Consider the following 14,180-nt stretch of genomic DNA (forward strand, 5'->3'; position numbering starts at 1 on the left):
GCTAGACACGTGGCCCCTGGGCTCAAGGGTACCAGGCCTGGGAGGAGCCTGAAGTGCTCACGAGTCTCCGGCAGCACTCAGCAGCCCACAGCAAGCACCCTGGCAGTGACAGGGAGGGTCTGTCAGGGATGCTGCTTGGCCACAGGGGAGTCAGCATCAGCCTCTTCCCTAGTCCTACCTGTAAACTTTCCAAGTCACATTAGCCAGATCTCTACCTCCATATTGAACCTCTTGATGTCTGATTCTGACCCTGGTTCCCTGACTGCCTTTAAGTACTATCCTGCCATATGGCTCAATCACTGTTCCCAACCCTAGATGTTTCCTCCTACGGTTTGTCAGCCTGACTGCCCCCTCCCACAGGTAAAAATCCCTACTTGCTGTGGCACATTCTCTGTGGAAGCAAGCTCCTCGGTGAGTCCTGAGGCAGCCCTACACCCTCGCCCTAGAACAGAATAAAGCCCTCCAGGAGTCCTGTGGCTTTAACCGTTGCCTATAGTTCCAGATCCTACACTGAAGTGCCTAGCTCTGCAGCACAGCCTGCTGGGAGCTGATGTGGGTCTGATGGCCTGTTTACCAGTGTGTTACACTGGTGATGGAGACATATGGTTATGTGTAGGAACAGTGGTGCAAGCCCACCCCAGACCCCACTGTCAGATACAGTCTGTGCCTATGGTGCCTCCCTAAACAGTAAAATCCCTGAATTCTAGCACACAGACTCCTCAGATGAGGGTAGTTTGGGACCTGTATCCCTGAATATCACAGACACAGTTCACAGCAGCTGTCAAGACAGGAAGGATCCAGACTCCCCTGGGAGGGTGGATGCTCGGGGTGGGCATCTGTAAGGCTCCTTGGAGGAAGAGAACATGTGTAGCTGTGGATGTGTGCTGGCCCACCTGGAGGTCAGTGAGGTCCCAGGAGCTGTAGTCATCCTCGCCACACTGCTTGGGAAAGGAGGGCCGGAAGTCCACCTTGACCAGCTCCCAGTCAGAACGGAAGCTAATGTGGCCAAAGACCCTGTGGAGGGAGGGAGAAGGAGGGGAAGGAAAACCACCTTAGACTGAACGCTTTCCCTCCGTGCAGGCACTCCCCTCACAATCCATGGTGCCACTCTTGCCCTTGCTGGAGTCAATGACATGGTGTGTCCACTACTGGCACTTACTAGTCTAATGATGGCATCCCCAAAATGACCACTCTTTTGTCTGTGGCTTCCTGACTGCAATGGTATGGGTGTTTGTCTGACCTCTCGTGGTCCCCTGCTGGAAAGAAGCAGACCCTCATGGGGCAGCCTTGTTCTCCTGCTTCAGGTCGTGGCCATATCATGGCCTCACCCAGGCTGGGCCTAGCACTGTGCTTTGCATAGTGATGTGTGGAGGGGAGCATGTGTGGTGCTGTCTGTCACCTCCCTGCCTTTCTCTCGGTCTGCCTCTGCGTGGCCATGTGGGTGCGTTCTGCAGAGCCAGCTTCCCAGAAGGTTCTGGGCTATTCACTCCCAGGTAGGGCTGGCACTGCAGAGAAGTGATGAGTCGCTGTGGCACTGTGATGGCTCCGACAACAGGATGAGAAGGGTTTGGTAGGACAGCGCAGCCAGGCCTGCTGGCTGCGGGGCGGGGGGCCTGCAGGAAGCGTTGCGGTGTGCTGCGACTGCACACGCCCAGCCCGCTGAGCAGAGGCTGCAGCGGGCTTCTACTCCTCCCACCTGCCTTCTCCTGCTGACCACAGTGGCTTGGCTCCAGGGACCCTGATATTCAGATGGGCATCCCTCTTGTCATGGCCCCATCCTCCCCCTGAAAATCCCCTGGCAAAGGAAAGACATTTTTTTTTCCAACATCACCAGTGTGCACTTGAAGAGGCACGCCTGGGCCCTGAGTGCATCTGTACACAGCATGAGCGAGCTCCAACTCTCCTGTGGGCTATGGGTTTCTGCCTGGATGCCTGAGTGCCTACTATGTGTCTGACATGTGCCCAAGGCCTGTCCTCTTTAAGACTCACAGCTCTCTGTGAAGAATGTGTGTCAAGCCTTCTAGCTTTCAAGGAGGAAACAGGCCAATCCAGTAACTCGCCTAGTGGCCCTCCCTGAGGAGCCAGGTTAGATCCCAGGGCTGGCAGCTCCGGAACTATGAGCCTCAAACTGGGACACAGAGCCAGGGTCACTCTGAGTGTGACAGCCCAGACAGATGCCTGCCATGGATCTGCCCCTGGGGACCTCTGTTTCTTCCATACTCCCTGCTTCTAGCTCAGGCAGAGGAGGGAGAGGTCTTGCTGGTCTAGTCCTGCCCTTCTATGTAGTCCTCAGCAACTGCTACAGAATCTTCTTAAGACCCTAAAGAAGCCCACTGACCGCTGCAGATCTTTGGTGGGCTGCACCACAGAAGATGGCTGGGGCTGCTGCCCTTGCCCACTCCTCCACCCGGAGTGAGCCCTGCAGCCCCACTTGACTGGGAGCCCTGCCCCCTAGCTCAGGGCCAGGGGATCCTCACAGCCCTGATATCGTGCTTGGGGAAGCAACTATAGACAGGCTGTGAACAAGCCCCTGAACAGGTGGCAGTGGGGTGCTCAGATGTGACCTTTGGTTGGATTGGGACAAAGATGGCATGTGGAAACCATGTGGGAAGGAGGAGGAACAGAGAAGGGAAAAGCAGAAAGCAGCCCCTGGCCTCCACTGGGCAGGGCTGTGAGGACTCCGACATGGGCCTGTGCAGAAAGCCTTTTCATTCTTGCAGCTAGCATCCCTTCTGCAATGTGCTGCCTGGAATCTGGAGGCCTTTGAAGCCATCTCTATGAAAGGCTCTGTAGCAACCGTTCTGATGTTTTTTAAAAACTTAAAGTACTAAAGCACCTGCCTGTGAATTCTTCCATTATCTTTCCAGATGAAATGACATCTGTGGGGGATGAAAGCAGCTGTTTCGGGGCCCAGACCTGGCTCTGACTTGATGGTGATCAGCACAAAGGGCTAATGTCCCAAAGCATCTAAGAAACTCAGCCTTGTGGTGCTCTGGGCAGATAGTGCCCCCATGTGGGCTGGAGAAACTGCGGTCTGGAAGCTACTGGCTTGCTAGAATCCCCGGCTTTGTGTGCTCTGGTCCTGCAAACCACTGGAGCTCCTCACAAAAGCACTAGGATACAGCCAGACCCCGGCTGAGTCGTCCTTCCTCACTTTCCCCTCCTGACAAGCCTCCCATACCACAGGAAAGGCACATGCCTCCTTCTGCCTCAGACCATAGTCTTCAAAGGTGGTGGGTACAGGTCTCCCTAGAGCCTTGGCATGTTACAGAGCATCACAGGGAGCCCTGAGGAAGCAGTACCACATGGTGAGTGGGCACCACCTGTGACAATACCCCAGAGCCATCAGAAGAGGAGAAGGATATGCCCCTGGACCAGACATCTGGTCAGAAGCAGAGCTAGATTCGCACAGTCTTCCAAAAGACCCAGGCCAAGAGGACAGTTTGTCCAGCTAGGTCAAGGGTGGACATGCTGCATCTGTCCTGGAAGTTAGTCTGACTTGGCTTCCTACTGGCCACCCAGGAAGGAAACTGCAAGGTTAGTGTCACCGTGGGCTCCTCCGCGATAGCCTGACCATGAGCCCTACGGGGCTGTGAACACTGCATGGTCTCTGTGGGGGTGTGGATGCTCTGTGGGGCTCTTTGGGGCTGTGGATAGTACATGGGTTCCATGGGGGTCATAAATGATCTGTGGAATACAGATGTTACTTGGGGTTCTAAAGATTTCAGGGCTTCCAGGGGAGTTCTAAGGGCCATGGTCCCTGTGAAACTCTGTGGGGCTCTGTAGGCTTCAAGGCTCCTGCATATGCTGCCATAGGCTCAGTGCCTAGGCTACAGAGGGAAACCTGAGGCTCTGGCAGTTGGAATGGCTTTCCGGAGCGCTGAATACATCTTTTCCTGAGATCCTCCTTTGTGCTGAACAGGCAGAAAGGGAGCCGAGGGGCAGAATGCAAAAAGCCTCCCAGGGTTCTGGGAGAGACACAGGCCCTCTTTAAGAGGTCACTGGCTGGTGGAAGCAGCAGATAGATGCATATGGTCAACATGCCCTGGTTCCTGGTGGTCACCCAGCCTGCCCCTTCCTCAGTTTCTGGCACATGGGAGGTCGTCACCAGTGTATCCACCATGCCTTCCTTAAAACTCTATCTACTGAGACCAACTGCACATCAGGCTCTGCTCAACAGGGCACATTAGAGAAGCAAGGAGAGACCCCCACCTTGGAATGTCAAGGTCAAAGTAAGGCCTCACAGCAGGCAGAGCCCCATACAGGGATGGGGCCCTTGGAGGGGTGGGTGAGGGGAGGCCCCAGGAATCCTGACTTCCCTGAACCTCTAGCCTCACAGGCCTGAGAGGGTATCAGACTCATGGCTCTAAGTCCTTCTGTCCTGCTCCATCTTTGGATCCTAGTAGCCAGCTCCTTGCACTGGCCTGGCTAGAGCTGCTCTCCTGGAATCCTGACTGCCTCTTATTGCTCAGTACAATGGAACATCCTATCTGTCCTTGCCAGGAGGAAGACACATTGGCTGTCTCCAATGTGGGGGTCAAGGTCGGGGGACAAGGTTCCTTTCTTCATCCTAAGATGTTCCTAAGGACAGTTCGTAGTGTGCTCTGTAGCCAGTATGTAGGGACCTCAGACAGCGTCTGCACACAGCAGGCACTCAATCACTGACCATCAAACAGGCAGGTAGAGGAGTCCTGGCAGGGGCATAGCCCCACTGCTACCTGCTTACCTGAGCTGGCCTTAGCTGCACAGCTGTGACCCCACTGGGCCTCGGGAAACCTGTGGGCATCTGAGGAGAGTGGATACACAAACGGGGCAGGGCATAGTAAGGAGCTCTAGGAGCTTCGCTGTGTGGGCCTCTCTGGGCCCTGCCAAGCCAGTGGGCAAGCTGAGAGGAGTTGTGGGAGGACGAAGGAGCCGCTGAGAGCCCAGCCCCTCACGCTGAGCACTGCTTCCAGTCAGCAAGTCATGCCTGCTGGGACTCAGGAAGCCACTCTGGGTCAAAGACAAGAAAAGGTAAGGGGTCACTCTAGTCAGCCAGTCACGGGTGCAGGGAGACCCAGGTGACATAGCAGCCAACAGGCCATCCACAGTCACAAAGTCCAGTTCCACCAGTGGTCACCTGGCCTGGGAGAAGCAGCAGGATGGGAAGAGTCCTGGGTTTTGAGACAGTATCCTGGGGCCACTGTGACATAGCTCTGCCGTGACAGAAACACATCTTCTGTTAGTCCTAGAGGCCACAAGTCCTGGGTGAGGCCAGGCCATACTCCCTCTTCTGTCTCAGAGCAGACAGTGCTCTGAGAGTGCGGCCCCGGCAGGGCTGGTGGTCTGCAGGGCAGAGGTCACTTGTCAGGAGAACTAGAGCAGTCAACACGCGCTGGGGTCCTCACAGTGGCCAAATCCCCTAGGGCAAGCTGGTCTGAGAGTCCCACATCGCAGGCTACTTGAAGCGTTCCCTCATGTGACTTGGTGTGTGCCGGATGCATGGAGGCAGATGCATTTTCTAGACCCTGACTAAGGAGGAAGTTGGATGCATGCTGTGGTGGACCCTCCCTGCCTCCTGCTTCCCTAGCTCGAGCCTGTGGCTTCAGTGTGGCTCTCATCCCCACAGGGCCGTCTTCTGTACCTGCCTCTTCTCAGGACACAATCCGTGGGCTGCCTACCCAGTGTGGCCCCTTCTGTACTTGAGCACCTGTGACCACAGAGGTGGATCTGGCTCACTCTCAAACCATTATCAGTATCATGGGGCAGGGCCTGCTTCAGCCCACAGGTCCTGTAATAGGCCCCAACACTGTAGAAATGCCCCAAGGAATAAGGGGTGTCCCGGTCCATCTTCATCTCATGGGTCTCTAGAGAATGCCTTCTCCTAGTGCGGCCACAGGGGTACGGGTGAAGCCTTGCATGTCATCACCGTCCTCTGTATCTGCTGTTCTAGGCCAGGACACTCTGAGCACCAGGGACTCCTGGGCACCCTATTCCCCTTCCCGGGGCCTTAAGCAGCCTTTGGCCCAGGGTGGGCTCAGGGCATGTGCTGGCAGGTGGGAGAAGGACTGGCCGCTGCAGCCTCAGTCACTTGTGGCAGGTAATTAATGCTGGTTCTCAGCCAGGCCCCTCCTCCTGCAGAGCCCTTTGGGTGTCTGGGCCTCAGCTCTGCCATGCGGCCAATAAAAGTACTCTCTAATACCATTAGCTGGAAAGGCGCCAGACTGTAGGCCTCAATCCCATTCCAGATAATGCCACCTCATGTGGCTGGGTGAGAGGAAATAGGGTGAAAGATGCTGGGGACAGGGACAGAGGAGGCAGCTGTGCACACCAAAGCTGGGCTCCAGCCTGCATCTGCTCCCAAGCTCAGAGGCTGAGAAGACCCAATTCAGTTCACCCTGGAATGGCTCTGACCTCTGCCTACCTCCTATCTGCCCACCTCCTGACCCTTGCACTCACGTCATGACCAGTGTCTCATCCCCTGGCTCACTCAGCAGCCCATCCACAAACACTGAGGTGCTGGTGAAGTTGTGTGTGCTCCAGGTGTGGCCTTCATCCACGCTGAACCTGCAAGAGGCCATCAGTGTCCATGGGGCAATGTGAACACGTCTATGTCTGGGATTCTTTGTCCCTCAAGCTTGGTCCCCAGAGCCTAGACAATAGTTGCACTCCAGCCTCCTTTCCTAGAGTGAAGCCACACTAGCTACCTGTCAGTGGCAGGTGGTTTTCCCCAGCTGATTAATAATATCATGCTTAGTGCACTGGACATACTGTCTAGGTACCACATAGACATTGCTCCCCCTGAAAACTAGGGGCATCCAAGCCTTGGAAACATCCAGTACATTTGAGCCCCAAGCCTGGCTCAGGGCTCCCAGGCCAGTGACAGGATCAGTATTACAGTGCTGCCATTTCCAGGGCTATACAGCTCTTTTTCAGAATAAAGCAATACTGCTGGCCTGACAGAGTGCCAGCTCTACCTTGTGGATCCCAAGGTCACAGTCCTTCAGATACCATGGGTCCTTTGGCTGTCTGAAGCTGCTTTTAAGGTCACACTCACTTGGGTAACCACTGCTGGCCTCCTTGTATGGCCCCATCTTCCTTCAGAACTTATTCCTGCTAATGCTTAAGTTCCCTCTTTTAGGAAGTCCTCTCTGTCTCCCAGGTTGGACCAGGGGCCTCTCAGGCCTTCTCTGGGTTTCCCCTGGCTGAGCAGTGGAGCTATTTGCTCCTGGAGGCTGAGCAGTCTGTCTCCGAGACACTTCAGGAAGGCTAGGAGGTGTTCTAAGGAGCTTGGTGCCCACTGCCCACCCCAGCAGCTCACAACCTTACCGGAGGACCTTCAGGGGGATGGAGGTGTCCTTGATAGCTGCAATGACGCCACCGTGGTCCAGGTAGAGGACATGGTGCTCCTCCTCAAACACCTGTAGATGGAGTGCATGCTCAGTGCACACACGGGGCCCCTACCTCCCCCAGCACTTCAATGTAGGGGCCTTGCATGCACAGTAACAGATGTTCGCCCATTGGTTCTGATGCCTTCAAGTTGAACCCTAAGCTAACTACTCTGTGAAAGGGGCCACTGTGAATACCTGTAAAATAAGGAGCCCTCCCCCAGTGGCCTGACCTAATGAGGGATAGAGGGTGACCTTTAAAAACCTCACACTCACTGGCTTTGGCAAAATAGAAAATGCCTTGTTTCTTGCATCAACCCTTAACACCCTCTGCGGCCAGAGACCTCAGCGGCAGGTGAACTGTGAGTGTGAGGTGAGTATGTTTGTCCGTCTTGGAGGATGTGTATGACAGTGCAGGTGGGTGAGGGAGATGACCTGGAGTAGGCCTGTCCCCAGACAGGGAGGGTGCACATTGAATGTTTAGAGCCAAAACCTCCTCTCCACGAAGTTGGCAGACTGGATTGACCAGGACCCCATCCACCCCAGAAAGGTACTGAGTGTCTGTCCTGCAAATTGGAGCCTCCTGGGGGAAATGTGGGGTGGGTCCTGCAGTTCCTCTGCAGCCCTCCCCTACCTTGCTGTTCCTGAGCTGGAGGTTGGAGGCCATCAGTGCTCCTCTATCTGGTGGCTCTGACCTCCACCTGGGGCACACAGGGGCTGCCTGGGTCCTGCTGCTGGAAGGAGGCCTTCCGCAGGCAGGCTTTTCTTCCTTCCTTTCAGCTTTCTCATCTGGAGGCACTCTGCTCCATTATATCAGCATTGTGGCCAACCCAAAGGACCCAGCCTAGGTCCCATGACCCCAAAACTACCTTTCCCCACACCCTCTTCCTGAAACCATGTGTTCAGCATCCACTCATTGCTACCCTGAAAAAATATGAGGTCATTGTGGCCCTACCTCCTTGCCTCTGGGGGCTGAAGAAGCTCAAAGCCAGGCAGGAAGTAGCCAAGTGGCCTCCTGTGGGGCCCTCCTTTGCAACTCTGGCCTGGCCTTATTCATCTTCTTCAGTTGTTCTTAGGGACACATGTGACTGACTGTGAAGTACTTCTTGGATCTTTAATACCCAGGTGGCCACAAAGCATGCTAACCACTGGTCATACTCCCTGACAGCTCCTTGGATGTTGCCAGAGGCACCAGCTATTCTAGGAGCCGTGGCCACAGCCACTGAGGCTGGTGGACAGGTGGAAGCATCTGGTTCAGACTTCTGGAAAGGGAGAGGTGGCTGAAGAGATGGAGAGTCCTGGAGGGCTGGGTGCAGGACAGAGGATCCCAAGCACTGCTGCCACCTTACCTGCCTCCAGGTGTGCCCACAGTCTGATGTGATATACATTTCCTCTTTATATTCTATCAGTTGTGAGCCCAGGTTACCTAATCCAAAAGAAAAGAGTGGCATCCCTCTTAGGATCAATCAAATCCCATCTTGACCAAAGTCTAAACCCAGAAAATCCCCAAATCCCCCGTCCCTTGGGGAGTGTGCCAGGCCTGGGCCTACATCTTTATGACCAGTGGGGCCCTTTGTGTCTTCTTCCTCTTGTGACACTGGCCCTGCTGTGGCTGCTGGGCTGGGCCCAGGTCTCCCCTGCACAGGCAGCTCCAGCTCAGTCCGGAGGTTGGTGGGCTCAAGTTCCATAGAGCTCCCAGGGATAGCTCCAAGGTACAATGTGACGTAGTGGTCAGGGTCAGGCTGGGGGATATAGGCCGGGTAGGTCAGTATAGGCTTGTGGCCCCATGGAGACTTAAAGCGGGCAGGATAGGGCTGTGGGTGGGGAAGCATGCTGGAGGCAAGTGAGGGGAGACCAGAGTGGACCTGGGAAGCATGCAACCTGTAGGCAAAAAGGCAGGCACACAGCAGGTGCTCAGTATGCCTGCCAAGGGGATGGGTGGGAAGATGAGGGGCCAACCAGGCAGCAGGGTCTGCTTGAGCTGCACTGGCCTGGCCTGGTCACCCATCTTGGTGGCCACTCTAAAGAATCAAGATGGGGATTGCTCACACTCGGGACCCAGGCTAATCCAGCTCACAAAGGAGCAACCAACCCCAACGGGCTGCCTCAGAAGGAACAGGGCTGCCTGTGACAGACAGGACAGGCACAGTAGTCTCCTGAACTGGGCCTAGCTGCCCTCCTCAGTGAGTGTCCATGGCCTGGGGAACATGGGTTTCCTGATGAGCTCAATGAGCTGCCTCAGGATTGACTGTCATCCTTCCATCCATCCATCTACACATCTATCCATTCACCCCTGTGTTGGTTTGAATTAGGTGTCCCCCATAAACTTATGTGTTATAAATGCTTGTTCCCAGTTGATGGTAATTTGGGAGGTGGAGCCTTGCTGGAGGGGTGTGTCACTGGGGTGGGTTTAGGAGTATAGCCACCTCCCCTTTGCTAGAGTTCAGCTTGCTCTCCTGCTGCTATTTTCCACCTGGGTAGCAGAGGGGATGTCCAGCCTCTGCTCATGCTATGCTTTCCCCTGCTGTCGTGGAGCTTCCTCTCCAGACTGTGAATCAAAATAAAAATCTTTCCTTTCATCAGCTGCTTTTGGTTGGGTGCTTTGTCCCAGCAATGAGATAGTAACTACAACAACCCCTCTACCCATCCACCTACTCATTTACCTACTCATCCAACTCATCCATTACTCACCCGCCATCCACCCATTACCCATCCATTATATCCACCACCTATCCCTCCCACCAGTAACCATCCACCTAGCCAACCACTGTCCGTCCTTCCACTTCTCCGTCCATCTTCCACCCTTCATTCTCATGTAGAGTTCTCCAGAAGAGCTAGTTCTTCTCAAAGGCAGTGACACTGCCCTTAAGTGACATACCATGGCCCTAGGCCCACAGACCACCAGTCTTCCCTCTTAAGAAGGAGTGTCCTACAGGCTGCACAGCCCCCTACACCCTCACCAAGCCACCCACCTGCACCCATGATGAGACCAGGGGCGGTGTCCTTGGTATGCACGGTGCCCGACACGTAGGGGTTGTCTGCCCAGCGCAGGTGCAGGTGCAGGTGGCAGTCCGGCTGGGGGAGAGGAGGACACATGATCAACAGAGCCAGGCAGGAGTATCCTAGGAAAACCATCCTCTGACTAGATCTTCCCCTGTGGCTTTTTCGTAGAGAAGACAGAGCCAAGGTGCCTTAAAGGAATGGACGGAGAGTGGGAGCACTCAGTCTGGCAGCTAGGAGTAGGGTGTGAAAGACAAAGCGGCTACAGCAGGACCCGCTGGGGACCTGCAGAGCAGAGAGTGGAGTAGGGGGCAGTGAGGTGCCCAAGGTTGACAACTCTGCTGGAGGACTTGCACGTGGCTACAGCTGCTCCAAGGGAAGGGCCTTGTGGCCTGGGTAACTTCAGGATGAATTTCTCCTTGGACCCTACTAGCAGAGCTGGGCCAAGGAATGGGTTCTAGGGTCCACATAGCCTAAGACCTTACTTATATACACATTTATTCCTTCTTGCTTTCCTCCCTTCTTCTTCCATCCAGAGCCTTCACTTGGGCCAGGACTGGAGTATAGCTAGTGGCAGGCCCTGGCCTATCATGGAGGACACTCTGTTTCCATCTCTAGTGCCAGGAGTTTTTTGCAATAACACCTTTATGTAACCACAGGTACCTGAAGATAATATTATGGCTCGCGGGTCACCCTTCACGTAAGGGGTACCATGCTAAAGTCCATGTCTTCTGCCCTCCCAGCTGCGGCCTGGCTGACTGAGCCCAATTTGATGGAGAGAATCTGCACGAGATCTCTGCACAGTGGGGCATTGATCCAGGCAGCATTTCTGCCTCACTGATTTGGGTACTTCACAGAGTAGGGAGGCAGGATGGGCCACAGGGAATGCTGGGCTGGAACTCCTCCAACTCACTGGAATGGTTGTGGGGCCTGGAAAAAGTGCTGAGCACCTCTGTGCCTTGCTTTCTCTGTGAGATTGGGCAGTAACTTCTGCTCCATGGACAGTTGGATTTATAACACAAACTGGCATCCAGCACCTTCTGAACTGTTTACTAACTATTACTTAGAAGATAGACAAGCATTTTCCTTGCCCTTTTAAAATTTTTTCTAGGTAAAAAGTTCTCCAGTTTAGACTTCTTTTTTTTTTTTTTTTTTTTTTTAAACTGGGCACTCAGTGGTCCATTGTCTGTAAAAGACCTGATCAAGCACTCCAATCTTAAAATGGTCCTTATTTTCTTGTAGATGGAAGGAGGCATCCTCAGATGAGCTAGCTGGAGGGCTGGGGAAAGATGCATGGCCAAGGTGAGTCACAGCAAAAGAAAGGCCAAGAAGTTCTATTCAGTGACAACTGTAAACACCTGTGCTAAGACTGTTCAGAAACCCCAGCTACTGTTGTTTCTGGGTGCTGTGGCTCCAGGCCACCTCACTTCCTTTTTTTGGGGGGGGTAGGTAGGGTTTCACTCTAGTCCAGGCTGACCTGGAATTTACTATGGAGTCTCAGGGTAGCCTTGAACTCATGGTGATGGTGATCCTCCTACCTCTGCGTCCCGAGTGCTGAGATTAAAGGCTTGTGCCACCACGTCCAGCCTCTCACTTCCCTTTCCACAAATTCCTGTATTTTCAGGAATTCTGGGAAATCAGGGACCAGTCTCACTATGGGAAATGTTGCTAGAATGATGATTGGCTATGGCTGAAAGAGTTGCACCATCAGGTACAGGGGCCATGGGTGTGGGCGCCTGTCTGACCCTCACTGTTTTGCTCTGGAAGAATGGTGCAGCCCCTGACAGGCTGTTGTTCGATGTCTTTGTGGCCTGCTGGCTCCTAGACACGTTGCTCTTTGGTTCCCTGTGTGCTGGCCACTCAGCTGCTCCCTCAACTCTCATTTGTCTCTAAGCCTAGACATAAACCTCACAAAGACTGCCTCCTCACTGAGCTGTGTAATTGCAGACACGAATCTTCCCTTAGCAGAAACTGGTTTGGCAGATTCATGTGGCTTGACTTTCTTGGGGATGGCATAAAAATTAGCCTATCACAGCAATTCTGGGCCAGGGAGGGTTTTTCCTGGTGACTGGCGATTCGTTCCATCTGAGAGCTCCTATGGGGCCAGCCCATGGTGGACAGGAGCAGAGGTCACCACTTCCTGAGCTCTGCTGTGTACCAGACAGTGGTCAGCTCAGATCTATTGCCATATCTGAACACCCAGACTGGGGTGCCAGCATATGCAAGAGCTTGGTACTTCTGTTGGAAGGAAGTCCTGTGAAGCAGGGCAGTTTTTCTTTATTGTTTCACTGAAGGATATGGAAGCAGAGTGATGTGGACTCAGGCGACCCCAGTGTGTGGTCCCTGCCTCGAGCTTACAGTGTACAGAGAAACCAGAATGTCTGGAAGGTTTTCCGTGTGCATTGGGGTGCATGTGGACAATGTTTTGGGTACTGATAGGAGTCTTCTCAGTATGGAAAAGGAGCAGGTTCTTTTAGGCTTCAGGAAATAGCATCAGAACGGAAGGCTTACTTTTCCTGCCTGTCTGCTCTGTAGCAGGGTCTGTGAAGGGCATGCTATATCATTTCATGCCACAGGGATTTTCCCACTTCCTTTTCCCACAGAGGCTTGAAGGCCATGGTTCATTTGGCCAAGGTCAGTCAATCAGACTCCAGCTCTGTGCTCTGGCCTCATCCAGAGCCACTGGTGCTGGGCCATGGTGGGAAACGCTGGTAGAAAAGAGCTTCCATGGCACACAAGGAGAGGCTCTAGGACAGGGGTCTCCGTGGAGGTGGGGGACACTGATATGCACGCTAGATTCCTGTGGTCCACTCAACCTCTCCCTTCCTCACAGCTGCTTGCCTCTGAGAACGCACCTCTAGCCAGGGCCAGGAACAGCTAGGCCTCTTAGCAATGTCTTCCCCAGTCTAGGTAACACCTGGATGTCAGGAAGCCACATGGACCCAGGTTGTCTCCACTCCTTTGCAACCCTGCCTGACCCTCTGGCAGTCAAAGGACCCAGCAGTTCACAGAGAGTGGGACCAACCTTGGGGCTTGGAACACTTGGCAGCTACCTGATGACTGGATGGGTGCTGCCCTTGGTGGCAGCTGTCATGCTCCACCCCTCCATCCTTACTGAGCTCTGATGTCAGCCAGTGAGATGGACTGATGCCACAGACGCAGGCTTGGAGGATGCTCATCTGCTCCTCATATCCTTTGGACCTCTGCTAGCTCGACAGGAATCCACCTGCACTGGCCAACAGGAGGACAGCAGATGCCAGCCTACATCAGTGGCTTCCAGACACAGGGCTACCTGGCCAAGGCCCCTAAGCTAAGCACAAGTGAGTGGCTGTTGTGTTGGGTGGTTTCTCCCATAGAAATCTTGTGGACAAATCTCACCAACATATTTCTAACTGTGTGCCTCTCTGCGCCTGACAAAATGGTAGCTGGTATGTTCTGGGTGCAGCCTGGCAGTGGTGGTCCCATCACCCCAAGGGGGCATGTGACAAGACAGAGCACCTACCGGCTGGCAGTTGGTGGGCTTCCCATTCATGTCAGTGTTGGGCGGCCTCAGGAAATCCCAGTCACGGCCTTTGTTGTATGTTATGAGTGTTGTCACCTTGCCATCCACTTTCTGGTTTGCCAAGAAGACGCCCTTCACCCCTCTGACCTGATGAAACACAAGAGGGACTATAAGGCCCACCCAGCTCAGAGTGGCTATGGCCACACAGCCTACCCCAACAGAACACACTGCACACACTCCACCCGCTACAGAATACTCTACATGCAGCTCTGCCCCTTTGCACTTGGCCAGAACTGGAGGCCAGTGGGCTT

The 14,180-nt window shown here is 54.2% G+C and overlaps 1 protein-coding gene across 1 annotated transcript in view; it reads right to left on the bottom strand.

Annotated features, from left to right (window-relative positions):
• The window catches only part of Sorcs2 (sortilin related VPS10 domain containing receptor 2), a 478,299-nt gene that overhangs the window by 26,050 nt on the left and 438,069 nt on the right, over positions 1-14,180 (bottom strand). Inside the window, exons 10-15 of the mRNA XM_004655993.2 lie at positions 13,870-14,016; positions 10,340-10,442; positions 8,717-8,793; positions 7,309-7,400; positions 6,439-6,546; positions 894-1,014 (exon numbers count right to left, since the gene is read on the bottom strand). Coding sequence (XP_004656050.2) covers positions 894-1,014; positions 6,439-6,546; positions 7,309-7,400; positions 8,717-8,793; positions 10,340-10,442; positions 13,870-14,016 — 648 coding nt within the window. The remainder of the gene's footprint in view (positions 1-893; positions 1,015-6,438; positions 6,547-7,308; positions 7,401-8,716; positions 8,794-10,339; positions 10,443-13,869; positions 14,017-14,180) is intronic.

Source organism: Jaculus jaculus, chromosome 11, assembly GCF_020740685.1.
Source record: "Jaculus jaculus isolate mJacJac1 chromosome 11, mJacJac1.mat.Y.cur, whole genome shotgun sequence".
NCBI lineage: Eukaryota > Metazoa > Chordata > Mammalia > Rodentia > Dipodidae > Jaculus > Jaculus jaculus.